Here is a 20,053-nt window from a genome sequence, read left to right as displayed (position 1 = left end):
ACACAGCAGGAACTTTAGGTTCCTGTAATAGGGATGCAGGGACAGAGCCTGGGGCCCTTTCATTCTGGAATAGTGACCATAAAACATCAGTTCAAAAGGATTTGAAGCAGCAGAATGGGTCAGAAGTCAGAAGAGTGGAAGTGTCTCAAAGCAAAGGATGATGGATGGCTCCTTGGAGTGGGGAACTGTGTGGAGGGGCGAGTGCTTCCTGAGAGTTGGGTTTCAAAGGGGGCGCTGATGGAGCTCTCTCAGGGCTGGGAGGAGAAGAGGTTACACCCAGGGAGTCAGGGGACAACTGGGATGTGATGGTATCAGGACGTTGGGTTGCCTATGCTCAGAGCGTAAGAAGCAGTAGGGGGACTGTTTTAGGGAGGCAAGCAGAGTTTGAGGCAGAGGAGTGGAGCAATGAGCAGGCGGTGAAGGTCCAAAGTGTAAAATCTCCAGTCCCCTGTGGACCAACATGCGGCCCTACTACATGTGGCCAGGTAACAGACCAGGCCACAGGGAACCTGCCACAGAAGTGTGACAATACCCACACTGATCTCTATCCCATTTAAGGAGGAGGGTCCCCTGATCTGGTGCCTGGATATCACAGCAACCACAAACTGGTATACCACGTATACCATGTTTTTATCGATCATGACGTGTACAGCACTGAGGCATGAAGTGCTTGCACTGAGGTGTGAAGCACACTCTGCATGGCGTTGTGCCAGGTACCTGGAATCGAAGGATGATGGTCCAGACCAGCCCAAGGGTCAGACGGTGGTTTCCATCCACGATGTCATGGGAGCCCATATTTTCCAAGTGTACTTTCTGCTCCTTCAGGAACTGCAGAGCCTTGTCCACATTCTCCAGGCAGTGGATCCGCATGCGGCCTTTTGTGGGCTTTGGCTGTTGAGGGATAGGAGACATGACAACATGGGGCCCCGTGGGCCCCCTCCTCTTTCCCTCTCAGCCTTCCCAGGGCCCTGCTTTGCACACCTTCCCCATCTCCCCCACCCCCATCCCCACCCCCAGGAGCACAGAAGCAGCCCTCAAGGCTGGGCCAAAGTTCACAGAGCCAAAGCGGAGGTTCCAGAGGTGGCTTGGGCAGATTAAGATTCCCAAGGGAATTAATTGCACCCTGAGTGGGTGGGAAAGGAAATGTTTTGAATGGGGCCACTGTTCCTGTCTCCGTGAAGCAATGCTCCTATTTAATCCACGCAGCAAAACCTCTCAGAATGAAACCATCCTCTGACCAGAGGGCAGCCAACTACTTTCCGCTGTGTGCTGTCACTCTTCTCTCTGAGGGCGCCTCCCAGCTTGTCCCCTCAACCACTGTCTCTCAGGCTCCCTCCTCCCTCTGTGACCACAGCTCACCAGTGTCTCTCCCGAGAGCACCTCGAGGAGCCTCAGGAGGTTACGTCCATCCCGGAGGTCGCTGTACAGGTCTCCCACCCGGCATGTCACCCGGGCCAGGTGCGAGTTCACCCACTTGGTGAAGGTTTTCTTCTGCACGGCTTCCCGCTCATCTGTGGCGGCAACATGGGGTCATTTCTGTCCTTCAAGTACAGTTCACCTGCTTCTAAACACCAGTGGATGGGGTTGGGGGCCTGGAGGGATGCTGAAGACCCCAGAAGTGAGGTCTGGGAAGGAGGATTGGAAGGAAGATGCCTGAGATGAAAATCTCTAACTTAAAAAGCAGGGAATAAAGAAATTGGAATGAGCTCATAAGGGTAAAAATATAAATGAGCAAATGGGCTTTGAGAAGAAAGGATGAGAGAAGTTAGAAGCAGTGAGACATAAGGGGAAGGCTTGAGATTTGGGATCAGGGATGCCCTGTAATAGTGGAGGAACATTGTTACTTAATCAGAGCCTCATGTTTTCATCTATAAACCAGGCATACTACCTGACTTTCTACTTCAACGCGTGACTGTGTTGATTAAACAAGACTATGTACGTAAGATGCCTGGCACACATGAGTTACTCCTTGATGAGTTACAGTTATCCAGGCATGATCTAACCCGAAGGAAAGACCCAGAGCTGCTCAGGAGCAGCAGGAGGTGTGGCTGTTCTCTTCGCTGTTGGACAGGGCGTGGACTTAAATTACACCAGCAGCTCTTCCAAGTGGTCATTAGAAGGACACGACATTATAGAGGCTCTAAGCCTCCTTGAGTCAGCTTGCTCTCCTGGGATAATTTAAAGGAAAGATGGGCTCCTCTATTTGTGGAGTGGGTTCATTCAATCGGCTGCAATGGGATTCAGTCCTAGGACATCAACATTCCAATGCTAAGAAGGAAAACAATCTTGAAAGTTGGGAATAGGGAAATCACTGAGCCTAAGAAACACAGTGGGGAGTAAAGCAGGCAGAGTTAGGCACAGATCTCAAGGACAGGGAGGAAATGCCTTGCTGCCTGGTCTGGTCCATTGCATAGGAGAAGCTGCTGATGAGTGCATGCTTTTTAGGTTCCACAGAAAAATTAAGATTTTAGACATTATAAATGACAAAGTGAGGGAAGAGGCTCAGGCCATCAGAAGCTGCTCTGGCCACTCGAATTTCTGTTTTCCCCAGAGAAGCCTAGTGTGATGCCCGAACCCAAGTGGCTGGAGTCTGAAGAGTCACTTTTGTTTCCCTTCTGGGCAACAGCATCTCAGAAATCAAAAAGACTCGTCCCTGAATTTCACATTCCTATGCACCTCACCCATTAAACATAATGACACACCCACGTCTACTCCTGTCTCTCTTACCTCCAACCCCTGAACCTGAGCGAACCTTGGGGTCCTGACAACTGCACTGGCAGGGCCCTGCTCTGTGGGCTTCCTTCCTTTCAGGGTCTATGTGCCCTGCCTGAGTTGGGGATTGCCCAGATCATCCTCCATCACTGGATCGTGAAGACTGCCCTGATGCCAGGGGCACAGGGGTGAGGCCATTTTGGCCCACAGGTAGAATAAGAGGAAGATGTAGAATCAGTGGCAGCTAGGAGGAAACTGGGCAAAGCCAAGGACCAGAGATAAAACATAGCTTTACAGGGTGTCCACAACATCCACAGGCGCCTCCCTCCAAAAGAAACCCCACAGTGGGTCCCAGGAATACACTGAAATAATGGTGCCAGGATGAACATACACCTGCTCTGCACCTGAACCTGTCTGCACCAACTCTCCCTGACATAGTCTCTGGTTTCTACACACACACACACACACACACACACACACACTGCTCCTTCCACGCCTTTAGACACCTACTCAGAAACCCAGGGCAACAGGGACAAGCCCTGGGTTGCTTGGCTTAACAGCTGTCCCAGCAGGTGCTTCATCTCCAAATCCTCCGTGGTGACAGCCTCCCCGAGTGCTGACCTGGGCGCTGCCACCACGCTCACTGTCCCTGCTTCCAGGGCGAGCCTTTCCCCACTCTGCAGCACCCATGAGGCATTTTCTGGCCTCTGGTAATTAATTATTCCCCTTGCACACTGCCTCCCAACACTCCGCGGGGGCTCCTCCGTCCCGGGCCCGGGATGGCCGCTCACCTTGAAGCTGTTTGAAGCGGCCTTCCAGCACGCTGGCGTACTGAGCGGGGTTGATGAAGGCGGCTGGCGACAGCAGGAGGCCCCCCGGGCTCTGAGCCCCTTCCACCGCCTCATAGTAAAAGTCGCCCGCCCCATTGAGGCCGGGCCCGTGCGCCCGGCTCACCCCGTTACCATTCATGCCGCCCGCTGCCTCTCACGCGGCCGGGGGCCCGGCGTCCATGCCCTGCCCGTGTCGGGGGCCACGGGTCCGCTCCCCCTCCCGGAGCCCCGGGGTCCCGAGCGTGTGGGCTGCCGCCGGGGAGTCGGCTCCAAGGCGGGGAACGTGTCGCGGAGCCGGGGAAGCCGCGTGCCGGCCGGCCGAGCGCCCGAGCTCCGGGGCCAGTCGGCAGAGCACACCTGGCTGCGGCGAGAGCAGGCGGAGGCGGCTCCCGACCAACAGGTCGGACCGTGTCGGGAAGGGGGGAGGGGGAGGGGCGGGGCGGTGGGCGGGGCCGGCGGCGGCGGCGGGCCCGGCCCTGCGGAGCGAGCGCCGAACTGCCAGCGCCCTGCAGACCGGCCCCTCCGGCCCGAAGCTGCTCAGCGCGGGCCCCAACGCAAACGCCCACTTCCCCGAAGGCTTGCAGGTGTGACAAGGATGGCCCCTCTTGGGGTGACGCTGGGGGGTCCGCCTTCGGGACTTGAGCTTTGGTCCCCAGCTCGGAGAGCAGAGAAAAGAGAAATCCTTGAGGCAAAACCAGCTCAGAAGGTGCCGGCCACCGTACCAGGCGGTTGCTTAAATACTCTTTATCTGTGAAATAGGTGATCGAATCTTCCCTAGTTTGTCAGCCCTTGCAGTTCCGGCCTCTTTCCTGCCACTTGGTTCACCCAGCCCTCCTCAGACAGGCCATTCCTGGCCCCCAGTACAAGCCACTGCTGGGACATCTGCCACATTCTCTTCCGACCCCTCTCTGGGCTTCAGCTCATGCCCCTTACCGCCTACTCCTGCCTCTCTCCTGTCTTCATTCAGTATTTATTTGGCATCTACTGGTGCAAGGCGTAGTGCTAAGTCCGTACAGAGAAGCCTCTTCCGGAGAGCCCAGTTTGCTGGTGGAGAAATGACAGCTCAAGGTGGCGTGTGTCATGTGTGCACAGACATGGTGACAGTCCTGGGTATCATGTGGCATGTGCACACAGACAACATGACAGTTCTAGGGTCAAATGCATCCCAAACCAGGGTATCAGGCAAACTTTTCCTCAGAGAGGTGACATTGTCCACAACCCACTCTTCTGTCTTCTCTCATCTATAGAAGCACTGATATGATTGTTTCACAATCCAGCCTAAAGACTCAATTGGAAGGGCAGAGAGGTCCTGGAGAAAATACATGACAAGGGGTTCCCACAGCTAAGGCCACCACACAAAGGTCCTCAGATGCTGGGCTGCCTGAGAGAAATTACCTGGAGAGCTTTTTAAAAATCCTAATGTCTGGACCATAGGTCCAAAGATCCTAATTCAATGTGTCTAGGAGTCTGTATTTGGAAGTCTGTATTTGTAAAAATGTCCCTGGGTGATCCTGTAAAGACTGCTGCCTGGTTTGGGAACCACCCCCTCAGTGTCTCCCTACTTCCAGAAGGCCACCCACTCATTCCGGGGGCACTGCTTCCAATGGGGAGGAGCAGTTGTGGTCTCGCCCACTCACTGGGCTGGGGGACAGCAGGTCGGTGGAAGAGACAAGGGTGGGACAACGGAGGAGGGAAGCCAGACGGGGCGGGTGGCCTTAGGGTGTGTGGGTGATTCAGCCCCACGCCAGCCGCTGATGGTGTCAGGTGGCAGCTGTACTCTTGTTGCCATGACAACTCCTCCCCGGAACGCAGGGAGGCCCGTCAGACGGGTTTGTTTGTGCTTGAAAAAGCTGAGGGAAGAGCCCAGGCCTGAGGGTAGGGCAGGGGCCGAGGTGGGTTGAGAGCAAACTCGGGAGAATGGGCGGCTGCAGAAACCAGCAGCGGGTGGAGGGAACTCGCTTCAGGGAACAGGTACATGAAATAAAGGGAGGAACAGGTACAGGAGATAAAGGAAGGAACAGGCAGCAGGTGGAAGGAACAGGTGGGGAGGGAGCAGGGAGGATAATGGGCTGGGAGGGAGAACAGGTGTGAGAGGTGACAGAGAAAACCAAGGAAGACCCAACAAGGGGATGAAAGGTAAGGGAGGGGTGGGTGGAGATGGCAGGGACTAAGTATGAAAGAGTCAAGGACCATGACTCAGGACATAGAAGAGCAGAGCTGAGCCCTCTGCTCGGGGGAAGGGAAGCTGGGGAACATTCTGGATTGTATGAACTTTATTCTTGGCACTGGAATTGGGGACCAGGGGCTTGCGGGGGTAACGTGGGTCAGCTGGCAGCTTAGAGAGAAAGTTGGTCTTCCCACGAAGTTGGAGGACCCTCCCTGACAAGCTTATCTTCCCAGACTCCACAGCATGTCCTCTGGCCCTCCCCGGACCTCACCTGCCAGGGCCTTAATTCGAGACCTCTCAAAGAGGCGGGCTGAGCTGCTGTCATTGTCCCAGTCCGAGTCAGGCAGGTCCCAGCGGTTGTTGATGTCGCTGTACTGGCCCTGGATCTCCAAGCTGTCGAAGTCTGTGGGTGACAGGGTGCTGCTCATGGTGGCAGGTGGCCTCCTGCTCCTGCAAGGGGGAACATGGCTGGTGAGGGGCATCTCAGGACCACTGAGCCCACTACTCACTGTGTCCTTCTCTCCTCTTGCCCTAGATCTGCTCGGCTCTCCTGAGGGCCAAAGGCTGAGACTGGTTCATCAATGGAGATCAGACCTTAGTGGGAGAAGGGAAGCCATGGTGGGGAAGTAGAGGGACAGGACACCAAGAGATAAATGTGGAGTGAGACAGAAAGGCAGGAGTGCCTCAAAGTGCTGTGGCAGAGAGGAAGGGCTGCAGAGACGAACAGTGAGCAAAGCTGGGAGCTAAAAGTGTTAACGATGGCCAACAAATGGCATGGCTCAGGACAGCAGTGCACAAGCCAGGGTAACACACAAGCAGATGTGGGACCCCATGAGCAATAATGAGTATAAACTTTGATTTCGTGGTTCCACAAACTGTTCGGAGCTCCCACGCCACACGAGAGAATCTCCTATCCCTAGGAGGTGATTTGAGATGAAAAGACCCTAATCCTGCTCTCAAGCTAAGATGCATTTATAATACACCAGGAAGCTTGTGATGCACTTAGTAAGTATAGACAAAGTGCCCAGGAATTCAGAGGAGGACACAGTATGGTTCTCCCTCCTTTGCTTCCTTTTGTTTCTCACAGGGAATAAGGGAATACCTAATAGGTGCTAGATAAATGTCAGCTATGAGGGGGATCCCTGGGTGGCTCAGTGGTTTGGCGCCTGCCTGGGTGTGATCCTGGAGACCCCGGATCGAGTCCCACATCGGGCTCCCACATGGAGCCTGGTTCTCCCTCTGCCTGTGTCTCTGCCTCTCTCTATCATAAATGAATAAATAAATAAATCTTTAAAAAAATGTCAGCTATGATATGTATCCCTACTATGTAATGCATCACCTCATCACACCCCCTAAGGGGCAAGGGTTCATTGACCAGGAAACTGCACCTCTTAAGTCATGGTTCAAGGTCACGCAGCTGGAAGGGGCAGAGTTGAATTTTTTTTTTTTTTTCAGAGTTGAATTTTAAAGAGAGGTTCTTTCTGACTTTGGGGAACAAGCTCTTAATCACAACATTTACATGTGCCTCGAATCTCCTGGAGCCCTTCAGAGCTCCCTGGGACAGATCAGCACCCATGGCTCCCTTCTAGGGCCCAGGCTACTGAAATTAGGACCACACATGCTTGCCAGCACTACTCATGACTCCACATTATGCAAACTTTGTCCTTCTCAAAACTAACAAGTGAATTTTATTTTTATTTTTTTAAATTTTTTTAATTTATTTATGAAAGAGAGAGAGAGAGAGAGAGAGAGAGGCAGAGACATAGGCAGAGGGAGAAGCAGGCTCCATGCACCCGGAGCCCGACGTGGGATTCGATCCAGGGTCTCCAGGATCGCGCCCTGGGCCAAAGGCGGGCGCTAAACCGCTGCGCCACCCAGGGATCCCACAAGTGAATTTTAGATTAGCTGCTAGGGATTTTTAAAAACCCCCTACTGTCCACAGTTCTCATGTAATTCACCATTCAGCAGCCATTCAAGGGAATGGAGGGGGCCCAGTCTGTAACTTTATTAGAATCTCAAATTCTACATTTCTAATTTTCCTAGCACCTCTCAAACACAAAGACATTTTAGTCTTTGTGTAGACATAGCTACTTCCTAGGGTGGAGGCTATCATCTTGGCAGTCTCTGGCTCTGGAAAGATGGACAGGAGAACCTCATGTGTAGTTTGGGAAAAAAGGAAGGGATGGGTGGTGAGTTGTGGGAAGGTATGTTCCCTGGCACACAAAAGCAGAGCTTGGCTTCTGTCATTAACTGGTTCCATGAAGCTGAACCTGACCCTGACTCCCAGGAAGCCAGGATTGTCTGCCCCCCCCCCCTTTCTTTCAAAGAGAAAGCAGGCACAAGTTTCCCTGGGAGTAGCATTAATGAGGGGTGAGGGAACTAAGGTCTAAGGTTCCTAAATTGGGCTTTGCATTCCCTGTAATAGGAAAAAGAGCTTAATTTCCACTAGCCTGGGACACGTTTCTCATTTTAAAATCCATCATTTCTTTTAATCTCCAACAGATTCTTTGAATTTACTCTGTAAATATTTATATAAAAATAAATTCTAGGGCAGAATTCAGTCACCCTGAGCAGAGTGCTGTGGGCAAGGTGTGACCTGAACTAGAGTCATCTAATATAGGCAGGCACTGAACAGGGAAGCAGCCCAAGCCCCAGGACCTGTACTAATTCCATTTCTCTCAGCCCTTCAGGTCCAGACTTCCTCACCAGTAGCCAGCTCACACTTCGCTCTGGGATTGACATTTCCAGTACTTTCTCTCTACATAGACCTCCCTGCAGAAACACCTACATATAATGCCCTCCAGCCTTCTGTTTCCATGACCCTTTTGCCTTTTATTAGGAGTCACAGACCTACTAAGTCCTGCCCCCAAGACTATGGCCAATAAGCTGTTAAAATATAACTGATTTGGGGGTGTTTGTGTGGCTCAGTCAAGAGTCACAGAGCATGTGGCTCTTGATCTTGAGGTCGTGAGTTCAAGCACCATGTTGGGCATAAAGGTTTCTTTACAAATACAATTGAATAATAATAATAACTGATTGATTTTGGATTTCTTTGGGTGGGCCTGCACTTTCCAGTTCTCTACAGGCCCCGCCATTCCCTTTTCTCTCCCTCCTAGCCATGTCACATATTTTTCTTACTTCCCTGGGCTCTGAAAGCCTCTGAGGTTTTCTTTTTTATCTTTTTTTTTTTTTTTTTGGTTTTCATTTTTTTTAAAGATTTTTAAAATTTATTATTTATTCATATATATATATATATATATATATATATATAGAGAGAGAGAGAGAGAGAGACAGAGAGAGAGAGAGAGAGAGGCAGAGACACAGGCAGAGGGAGAAGCAAGCTCCTGCCGGGAGCCCGATGCAGGACTAGATCTCGGGACTCCAGGATCGAGCCCCGGACCAAAGGCAGGCGCCAAACCGCGGAGCCACCCAGGGATCCCCACTCTGAGGTTTTCAAATCCTGCTTGCCTGACCCCGTCTCCAAACCACCGTGTCTCCCTGGGGCCCCATCAACTGCACAAAACCTAAACACATCTTAATCTGGCTTCCTTTTGGTGATCCAACCTGGTCCTCCTCTATGGGGACCCAGGCATGGGATCTAGACCTCCCAGTGAGATCTGGCTGTTAGATCCTCTCCATAATTTTGCGGAGAAGGTATGGAGTAGGAATCTCCCCTCCTCCCAAATAGAAATTCAGCTACTTAAATGCTCCTTTGGCTAAACTGAGTTTTGACACATGTGTTTTGTGTCCTGAATTTCCGGGGATGCTGTCATACAGATAAGGAACCAGGGTGGCACGGTGTCCTTAGGTCATGGATCTCTATAGGACCACATGTTGGGACTCCAAGGAGTTTGTTTCCATGGACTTGCATGTGAATGATGCTCTCTGGTGTTGTTTAGTGTGGTAGTTCTGCGGGGCTCTGAGTTTTGGTTTTCACATATCTGGGCTCTGCAGTCCCTTGGCCTTTTGGGTGATACTCTGTGTTCTCTATTCTCTGCTGCTATCTCTAGATTCCTGTAGTTTTCTATGGAGTTTCTTTACATAGATCCTGCTCTATGTCATTCCTTACCTATGATCTGGGTCTCCATACTCATATTTCTTTAGCGTGCCTGTCCACCAGCCTCATGACCCCCTGTCTCTCTGTACGCTGGAGAATCCTCAACCTTATTCTTCCCCATGGATTCCCAACTCTGGCAATAGGATGGCACAGCAGCTAATCCAGATTACAGTTTCACCAGCACCTTATTCTTAGCCACTGACCTCAAGGCCAGGCCCAAGTAGCTTACATTGTTTGTTCATGCTAGAATAAAGCCAACTCCCACTAGCTGCAAGCTTGGGGTCCTGCTAGATTCTCCACCTAAAGTGCTGCTGGATACAGACTCTGCTCAGCCACGTGAGGATCCTCAAGAGCAGCTGTCCCACTTCCCGTTTCCTCCCGTTTTAGCTGGCATGTAAGGCTAGAAATCCTATCCTGGGCTACAGCCTGTCTTTTACCCTAATTCCTCCTCTGGCCTCATCCCGCTCCTGATTAATTCTTTACCTAGCTCCGAGAGAGTTGACGGTTCCCTCGTCTGCGCTCCCACAGCACTTGGAGAGCAGCTAGTATTTGCCCCCATCACATTGTATTATGCTTAGTTGTTTATGTGTCTCTCTGCTTGCTCCACTTTTAACCCATTGAGGACAAGGGCCGTGTCCTACTCATGTTTGTCTTTTCCAAGCCCAGTACAATAGGTATTCAGTAAAGAAAGAATGAATGACTCAACTATAATTCTTTTTTTCTTTCTTTCTTCTTCTTCTTCTTCTTCTTCTTCTTCTTCTTTTTTTTTTTTTTTTTTTTTTTTGCCAGCAAATTGATTCTTAGAGCCGGAGAAAAACTCAAGGAAAGAATAAAATGGGATTGGAGAATACCCTCTGCTGGAGGACTCTCTGGGTTAAACCCTCAATTCGGGATCCAGGATTCTCAAACTTGCATTAATTACAATTACCTGGAGAACTATTAAAATACAGACCACTGGGCCCTGCCCCCGCCCCAGGGTTTCTGATTCAGCAGATCTGGGTGGGGCTCATAAATTTGCATTTCTAACTAGTTCCCAGAGGATATTAAAGTAGTGTTTTGGGGATGACACTTTGAGGGCACAGCAGTCCAAAGATGAGGAGTAGAATTGGTTAGAGGAGCAATGAGGACTGAAGAGACACAAAGTTTCAGGGGTGAGTGTGACTGGAGGTTAGCTTCTGGGGGGGGGGTTCAGGCTCTATCCAATGCTAAGCTCAAATATAGCTTCTCTGAGAGACCCCAAGACCCACAAAGAGCCAGAAGCCTCAGGCAATGAGAGAGGAAATGAAGATGGAGTGGACTCTAGATCTAATGAGACAAATAGAGCTGCTGGTCTGACAGGCAAATCACAGATGTGCGGAAGAAGGAAAGGACGATGGCGGAGACGCTATGGGGAGGTGGTGGGGGGGGCAGAATTGAACAAATGACAGCAGGATGAATAACAGATGAGAAGAAATGGGGACCTTGGTCAAATAAAAATCTTTTTTGATTCAAAGTATGAGTGATTGGCAGAGACGTAAAAGGAAAAAGAGATCACAAACTCAGGGCAACTAGGAGGGCATAAGAAAGATGCACCCAGGGCAATCAGAGACCCCTGTGGAGAAACAAAACCCTAACCCATATTCCTCAAGGCTGAATTCCTGGTGAAAAGCAGCGACCCTCCTCCAGCGAACTTAAAGACTAGGCTGAAGAGTGGCACTGAATTTTTTTTTTGATCTTCTTTGCAATCCTCCACTCAGGGCAGAATTATTCAGACTAATTTTCACTCCCTTGCTGTGCCTCTCCCCCAAGCCTGTAATGGCTGGGTTACATCAGTTTTTGCAAGGGACAAATCCAAGATCCATATTAACTTTTTCCTCTTCGGAATTGGCCAAGAGGTTGTCCAGCACCCGAAGCCAAGACCCATACTTGGAACTCAACGCTGGCCCTTTCACCTTCAAGGAAAACTGGTTTGTGGATACCCTGCCCATACCTGCCTGAACCGACCGGCTCTCCAGCACTAGAATTGTGGCTGCTCGAGGGCGAAACAACCCACGGAGACCAAATGCAGCAGGTTCGCAAAGGGACAAGCCCGCAGCGCAGCCGAGCATGCGACGCCATGGGGCCGATGGGGGAAAGTCGTTCCGCGCCAGAGTGGACAGTAGATGCCCCACCGTGGTGCTGGAGTTGGAACACCCCAGCGGGGAGGCCTTGCCCTCTAGTTCTGTGCGGGGCCGACTCTAAGCCGGCCGTCCAGGTGTCCCGGCCACAGAAACACCTTCCTTACACCGCTCCTTCCCCACCCCCTTCGCCCTCAGCTCGTGTTCTGGTCACCACCGCCAGCCGTGTCCCCTCTCACACACGCACTGTGAGGAAGCATAAAGGAGAGCATGGAGCAGCTACCGAAGAGGCGAGGAGGAGCCCCTTGGGCTCCAGAGGGAAGCCCCCAGCAAGCCCGCGAGAGGCAGCGCGGCGCTCGCGCGCGCGGGGCACAGACGGCGGAGCGGGTCCGCAGCACCTGGGTCAGCGCCGGCCGCTCGGCGGAGGAGCGTCGGCGACCGGAACAGCGGGCGCTGTCAGACACGCTCGGGGCGCCGCCGACCCGATGCCTCAACGCGTTTGTCAACCTCAACTCTTGCAAGACTCTTCTCTCCAATCCGGAAAGGCCCGCGTTCCCCTCGCCTCGACCCTCACCCCCGGTACCTGGGTGGCTGGCACATGACTCTCCATCCTGTCCCCGGGACCGGGCGGAAGCGAGGGCCCGGCGCCGCATCCTCCCTCCCGGGCTCTCCCGGCGGGCCCGGGCCCGACCTCGACCCCTACCCCAACCCCGCCGCCCGCACGCGGCCGCACAAAGCGCGCCGCCCCGCCGCCGGGACAAAGCGGGCCCGGGCGCCGGCACCTACCTTGGTGCGGAGCGCGGGCCGGGCAGGCGGGAGTGCGGCGGGCGGGGGCGCACCGGTGGTCGCCGCGCCTGCAGCCTGGCCGCGAGGGGCGGTTGCGGGCGGCGGCGGGTGGCCGGGCGGCGGCGGGGCGCACGGCTAGCGGCTGCGGGCGCTGTCACGGGGCGCGAGCGGCGCGGGGGGCGCGCGGGGCCGGCGGCGGCGGGGCGCGTGGCGGCGCGCGGGCGCGAGCGGCGGGACTGCGGCGCGCGGAAGGAGGACAATAGCCTCCCCCTGCCGCAGGCCGCCGGCTCCCGCGGGAGGCCCGGGACCATCTGGAGCCGGCGGCCCCGCGGGGCTCTGGGCGGGGCCCGAATCACCCCCTCCCCGCCCGGCGCCATGGCAACCGCGGCCCCTCTCGGTTCTCGGCGCTGCTCCCCGGCCCGGGGTCGCTGACCTTCCCCCGGGCGAACTCTGCGGCGGTTCTGCGGCCGGCTCCCGACCCCCGCCACCTTCCGCGTGGGTGCCCCTATAATGCCGCCTTCCGGTCACCCCGGGGCCACCGGGTACCCCCCACACAGCTTGCGGGGCTCGGGCTCCGCAGATTGAGGACCCCCACCTTTGTCCCCACTCCTCCTTTCCTCCCAAATCTATCCCTGAGACACACAATCCTTCCTTTAACGGCACTCACCGCCCGGAGGGTTTCTCCAAATTCAGCCTCTGTTTCCTTTTCAAATTTTCATCTGTGGGCACCTCCAGTTCATCTCCCTTTAAGCAATGCTTTCATCCATCCCTTCTCTCGAGCATCCTTCTTCAGGCAGGTAGGCCAGCTCTCTTTCCCAAAGCGTCTCCATGGTCTACGTGGTGGAGATTCGCCTGCTCGCAGATCAGATTCTCAGAATAGTCATCACTGCAGCTTCTCTCTGCTCCTTCTCAGCTCCTCTCATTTATCAACCAGGAGAATTCCGTCCTACTCACTGTCTTAAAAGGGAGTGGGGGTGGGGATGGACATTTCTAGGCTTGGCACAGCTGGGTTTCTCCTTGGTTTAGTAGCATCTGAGTGGTTGCAAGGTCTTAGGTCATTAAGCAAGGTGAACTGCTATCTGCTTGAGAGAAAAGAATTATGCTCTAATAATAATAAAGTTATAAAGTGCCAGCTGCACGTTAAAAATGCATTATCCAAAAAAAAAAAAAAAGCATTATCCCATGTGACACCCCCCACCCCCCCACCCCACACTCCAGCTCTGAGAGGTAGGTTCTGTTCTTCCAGACTAAGAGGCTAGGCTTGGAGATGCACAGCAAAAACAGATTGGGCTTTGTACAGAGCAATCAGAATTTACCCATTAGATTGTGCTGTCTCTGATGATGCAGGCCTGTTTCCACCTGGGAAATGCCTGAAATGGCCAAGTAAGGGCAATGTGAAGGATAGGGTTTGCATGAATTACTGGGTTTAAGGTTTTATTTATTTATGGGTAATGGAATTGTAGGATTTTGCTCCTTTCTGAAAAGGTACACCTACTGAAACAAATTTGTAAGTGATTGAAGTACTTTTCAGTTAGGATTTTGGCGAGGTGAAATCATTTGTTTTAAACTTATTTGAAAACATTTCCAAGGGGGGAAAAAAAAGATCTGCTACCAGTCCTGTCTGGTTGTATCATCTCACCTATCTGGCCTTGGTTTTCCTAGTTTATAAAATGGGTTGGAAGGGATATCATGGAGTTGCACTAAAAGGTGACCTTGAACTTCTCTTCTAGGTCTGATAGTCTGATTTCACCACCAGACTGGAAATTGATCTTCTGAGGTGTACCTCACTAGTAGCTACAGTTCAGGCTTATTTATTACTTATTTTTTAACAGTCGCTCTCCAGGCAATGGAGTCAGAGAAGGGAGAGCATAAACTACAACTGTTCCCAAGGGTAAGAGTGAGTCTGTTCAGGGGGAAGGTGTGTTTTTGATCATCAAGGAGCCTTGGCCAGGGATGTTAAAGCTGATGGGATGAGAATCAGCTCATCTGCCAAGGAGCCAGAACACCCAACCGACTACTGCTCTACTGCTATGGGAACCAAGGGTCTCAACAACAGCTATTGGATTGTGACCCAATTAGGAGACAAGAATATTAAGTCTATGATCAGCATACTAATAAGACCTTTTATATAGTAATGCTATTTTTAGCATTTCATAGTCCTTTAAAAAGCCTTGTAGGGTAATGGGTAGCCCGGGTGGCTCAGTGGTTTAGTGCCACCTTTGGCCCAGGGTGTGATCCTGGAGACCTGGGATCGAGTCCCACATCGGGCTCCCTGCATGGAGCCTGCTTCTCCCTCTGCCTCTCTCTCTGTGTGTCTCTCATGAATAAATAAATAAAATCTTTTTTAAAAAAGCCTTGTAGGGTAAACATTATCATTCTCATTTTCTTGATGAGCACACTGCTCTTCAGATACCTAAGTGAATGCCTAAGTTCAGAGTTAGTTCATGGTGGGGACATCAGGTCTTCCAATTCCTAATATGTTCTTTCCCTTCTGCTAGAGAGAGTGTAGCAGAGTGGTTAAAAGCATCAGTTTTGGAATCAGACTCTTTGGCTTTAAAAGTAGTTTTGCTGCCTACTTGCTGTTGACCTGGGGCAAGTTGCTTAACCTCTCTGGGATTCAGGTTCCTTACCTGCAGAATGATATCATAGGTGGGGATCAGATGCGTGATTGCAGGTGCCTGACACATACAAAGCTCTCAACTGGTGTCAGTCATTATTATTTTAGGAGAGTATCATTTTACCATACTATTTCCCAATTTGGGGAGGAAGCATGCTCAATAAAGAGAACATTGAGATGGCTGGTCTCAGTTGTTTTGGAAACTTATTATTTTCTCTGTAGTACGTCAGTATAGTCAATGATGGAGGGGAAAAACGTCTTCTTCCTTTTTACATGATTTGCAACAGTGAATGGAAGGAAATCCACAGAGTGTGCTGAGCTGCTCTGGAGAATCCAGATTTGCTACTCATGTTACCAAGATTAGTGGAAAGTCCTGCCCCCAAACCTCCAGACTAGCCCAGGGTTCATCTTTCATCCTGTACCATGGAAGAGATGTCTCTCCTGTCTGAGACTGATTCTTCTGGCTCCTACATGAAGTGCCATCCCCTCCGGCAGTCTCATGGCTCCCAGTCATTCTGGTGAGTTCCCTCTCTTCTGGGTCCTTCTCATCAGCATTTGAACATGCGCCAAGTATCTGCTAGTTTAAAAAACAAGTGAGAGACCCTGATCCTCCTCTGCGTCTTGCCTTTATGATCATGATATTCTTGAGTGATTTGGTTTCTTTTTAATTTATTTATGATAGTCACAGAGAGAGAGAGAGGCAGAGACACAGGCAGAGGGAGAAGCAGGCTCCATGCACCAGGAGCCCAACATGGGATTCGATCCCGGGTCTCCAGGATCACGCCCCAGGCCAAAGGCAGGCACCAAACCGCTGCGCCACCCAGGGATCCCTCTTGAGTGATTTGAATGCATTGGCTCTACTACCTTGCTTCTCCTTTAGCCAAACATTCATTTAAAAACTATCTGACTTAGGAGCTCATAGGTGGCGCAGTCCGTTGAAGGTCCATCTCTTGGTTTCGGTTCAGGTCATGATCTCAGGGATTGAGCCCTGTATCAGGCTCCACACTCCAGAGTCTGCTTGAGATTCTCTCTTTCCCTCTCCCTCTGTTCCTCCCTCACACACACTCTCTCTTAAATAAATTAATCTTTTAAAAAAATTAAACGAAAACTATCTGGCTTATGTGTCAGGCACTGTGCTGGGATCTGGGGATCTAATGATGAGTAACATGGACAGTCTCTATCTTCATGGAGCTTATATTCTGGTAGGGTTGACAGACATTAATAAAATAACCCCCTTAGATGATGCTAGGTAAGAATTTAACAGAGCGTCATAATCTAGTTGGGGGGGGGCGTGTCAAAGGGGACCTCCCTCAGATCATTTGAGCTGTGATCTGAAACATGACAAGTGTTAACTAGCCTGAGAATAGAGGATAATAGTAGTGGTAACTAACACTAATTGGGGATTATGTTTCTAACACTTTATGCATATCATTTCATTTCATTCTTATAAAAACTCTGACAGGTGAGTATTAACTTTATTCCACAGAAGAGAAAAATGGAGGCATAGAGAGATGAAATGTCTTGCCCAGGGTCATTTAACCAGGCTGGGGTGGAGCTGGGATTTCTAGACCAGACGTCTGACACTTGAACCATGTTCGTAGCTACAGAGACACAAGAGCATGTGGATGACAGGCTTGAAGCAGCAGGGTACATGATGTGTGTAAGAAATGGAGAGAAGGGTAATGGGAGGGAAAATAGAGGGTAAGAGGGAATATGTGCTGAATTCTGGCTGGAGAAAATAGGCAAGGGCTTGATCATGCAGGGGTTTCTAGGTCCTTTAAAGAATTTTGGTTTTCACCTTGGGAGCCCTGGGAAACTATCGAAGGATTTGAAGCCATGGAGTGAAGTGATCCACTGTGTATTTTTTTTAAGATTTTATTTATTTATTTGAGAGAGGGAGCAAGAGCCCAAGCACGCAAAGCAGGGGGAGAAGCAGAGGCAGAAGGAGAAGTAGGGTCCCCACTAAACAGGGAGCCCTATGCGGGACTCGATTCTAGGACTCTGAGACCCAGGAGTCTGGAATCATGACCTGAGCAGAGGACAAACAACCCTCTGAGCCACCCAGGCACCCCTCTACTGTGTATTTTTAAAAGATTACTCCAGCTGCTATGGGGGGAATAGAGGAGTGTGCATGTTGATGTGAGAAACCAGTTGAGAAGACCGGATTTGGGTGAAGAGAGTGTAGGTCTCAGAACCTGCTGGGTTTGTGATATCTTTGGCCCAATCAAGTGGACATACTGAGGGGTCAAGTGCATCTGGGTGCACAGCTCAGAATGGAGACTTGGACTTCGATACACATCTGGAAAGCATCAGTGCAGAGCCAGATGGTGAGTGAAAGAGACGGATGGGCACTGATGCAATTGATTTAGTCCAATGCAATATAACTTCTATTTCTCTGTAGCTACTTTCAACAAGGTCCTCAGGAATCCTCTTGCTAAATCCAGTGTTAATTTACAATTGCCTCCTTACTATTCCTCTTGGCAGTGGTTGATTTTAATTATGCCTGCCTCTTGGGATTTTCTTCTTTTGGTTTATGGTTGCCACAGTCCTGGTTTTCCTTCAACCCCTGTGGTCCCTCCCTTATTTCTTTTGTGAGTTCCTTTCTGCTCATCACTTAATTGTGTTGTTGCCATTGGTAATAGTGTTTTGTTCTAGGCTCTTTCCTAATTCTATGCATTCTGCCTGGGCCTCTTTATCTACCACTCTGCAGCCAGAGCATCTTTTTTTTTTTTAATCATTTAAAGATGTTTTATTTTTTATTTATTCATGAAAGACACAAAGAGAGAGGCAGCGATAGAGGCAGAGGGAGAAGCAGGCTCCCTTTCCAGGACCCTGGGATCACGACCTAAGCCAAAGGCAGATGCTCAACCACTGAGCCACCCAGGTGCCCAGAAAGCATCTTTCTAATACAACATTCTGACAAGTCTCTCCTCTGTGGAAACCCCTTCAGTGGCTCCCCAATGCCTTTGGGGGTAAAGCCCAGAGTTCTTATGGAGTTGACACACCCCACTTACCTCTCTACCCTCATTGCTCACCACTCCTCTTTTGATGCTCTATGTCCTGACATAAGGAATCTGTTGGAGCTTTCCCAATGTTTGTGGGATTTTGAACATGGTATTCTCTTTGTGGGAAATTTTTCCTTTTCCATTCACCTAGGATTGATTTACTGGTCTGTTGGGTCTAAATTTAGGTGTCACTTCCTCCAAAAAGCATTCTCTGGGCTCCAAGTCTGAGACAGGGGCCTTCTGACAGAACTCCATGTGACTGTTACTGCCCATTGTTTGTGTTCCTTCTTAGATTATGAACTCTGTGAGAAAAGGGAGCACATTCATTTCGCAGTTGTGTTCCTAGTAGAGCAGACATGTAGATATCTGTGCAACATTTTAATGAATGACAGAAAGGACTTTGGGAGAGAAGGGGATTTCTTTTTGTAAAAAGATAAAACTAGATGTTTTCATATCAAACAACGTGTTTCTGTTTCTTTTACCCTGAATCTATCCCCCATCGTTAAGTAGCAGCAAGTGCTTTCTAGATGCAGTATCCTCTGCATAGGGATGACACAGAAAGATCAGGGTCAAAGTCTTGGGCTTTTGAATTCTTAACCAGACCTTTTTTTTTTTTTTTTAAAGATTTTATTTATTTATTCATGAGAGAGAGAGAGAGAGAGACAGAGACAGAGACAGAAGCAGGCTCCATGCAGGGAGCACCATGTGGGACTGGATCCCGGGACTCCAAGGTCACACCCTGAGTAGAAGGCGGGTGCCTAACCACTGAGCCACCCAGGGATCCCCTTAACCAGACCTTTTTTTTTTTTTTAATTTTTTTTTTTATTTATTTATGATAGTCACAGAGAGAGAGAGAGGCAGAGACACAGGCAGAGGGAGAAGCAGGCTCCATGCACCGGGAGCCCGACGTGGGATTTGATCCCGGGTCTCCAGGATCGCACCCTGGGCCAAAGGCAGGCGCCAAACCGCTGCGCCACCCAGGGATCCCTTAACCAGACCTTTTAAAATCAAATACAGAGAAGATGTTCTTTTATTGTTCCTCCAAGTTTGTGTTTAATTCCAGTTAGTTAACCTACAGTGTAATATTAGTTTCAGGTGTAAGATTTAGTGATTCAACACTTACATACAACGCCCAGGGCTCATCATAACAAATGCCCTCCTTAATACCCTTCACCCATCTAGCCCATCCCCTACCCACCTCCCCTCTAATAGCCATCAGTTTGTTCTCTACAGTTAAGAGTCTGTTTCTTTGCCTGGGTGGCTCAGTGGTTGAGCATCTGCCTTCAGCTCAGAGCATGATCCCGGAGTCCAGGAATTGAGCCCCGCATCAGGCTCCCTGCAGGGAGCCTGCTTCTCTCCTTCTGCCTATGTCTCTGCCTCTCTGTGTGTCTCTCGTGAATAAATAAATAAAATCTTTAAAAAAATGAACATGGGGGAAATAAAAGAGAGGCAAACCAAGAAACAGACTCTCTCTCTTTTTTTTTTTTAAAGATTTTATTTATTTATTCATGAGAGACACACAGAGAGGCAGAGACATAGGCAGAAGGAGAGAAGCAGGCTCCCTGCAGGGAGCCTGATGACCAGGACTCTAGGATCATGCCCTGAGCTGAAGGCAGGTACTAAACCACTGAGCCACCCAGGGATCCCCTCCCCCATATTCATTTGTTTTGTTTCTTAAATTCCACAAATGAGTGAAATCATTTCCATAATTTGGCTATTATAGATAATGCTGCTATAAACATCAGAGTGCCTGTATCCCTTCGAATCAGTATTTTTGTATCCT

At 50.5% G+C, this 20,053-nt stretch overlaps 1 protein-coding gene across 3 annotated transcripts in view; it reads right to left on the bottom strand.

The window, feature by feature from the left end:
* SPTBN2 (spectrin beta, non-erythrocytic 2) overlaps window positions 1-13,754 on the bottom strand; it is a 38,969-nt gene extending 25,215 nt beyond the window's left edge. The window contains exons 1-4 of one of the 3 annotated variants that reach the window (XM_055315044.1): window positions 13,316-13,754; window positions 5,981-6,159; window positions 1,360-1,511; window positions 718-891 (exon numbers count right to left, since the gene is read on the bottom strand). In XM_055315044.1, coding sequence (XP_055171019.1) covers window positions 718-891; window positions 1,360-1,511; window positions 5,981-6,137 — 483 coding nt within the window. In that variant the 5' untranslated portion in view covers window positions 6,138-6,159; window positions 13,316-13,754. Of the gene's footprint in view, window positions 1-717; window positions 892-1,359; window positions 1,512-3,503; window positions 3,941-5,980; window positions 6,160-12,648; window positions 12,723-13,315 lie in introns of those variants that run through there. The other 2 variants (XM_055315045.1, XM_055315043.1) reach the window with 2 other exon arrangements.
* Between the last annotated feature and the right edge of the window lie 6,299 nt (window positions 13,755-20,053).

The sequence above is a fragment of the Nyctereutes procyonoides genome, unplaced genomic scaffold (assembly GCF_905146905.1).
Source record: "Nyctereutes procyonoides isolate TBG_1078 unplaced genomic scaffold, NYPRO_anot_genome, whole genome shotgun sequence".
NCBI lineage: Eukaryota > Metazoa > Chordata > Mammalia > Carnivora > Canidae > Nyctereutes > Nyctereutes procyonoides.
The sequence above is the reverse complement of the archived record's forward strand: the minus strand, read 5'-3'. Positions and strand labels throughout refer to the sequence as shown.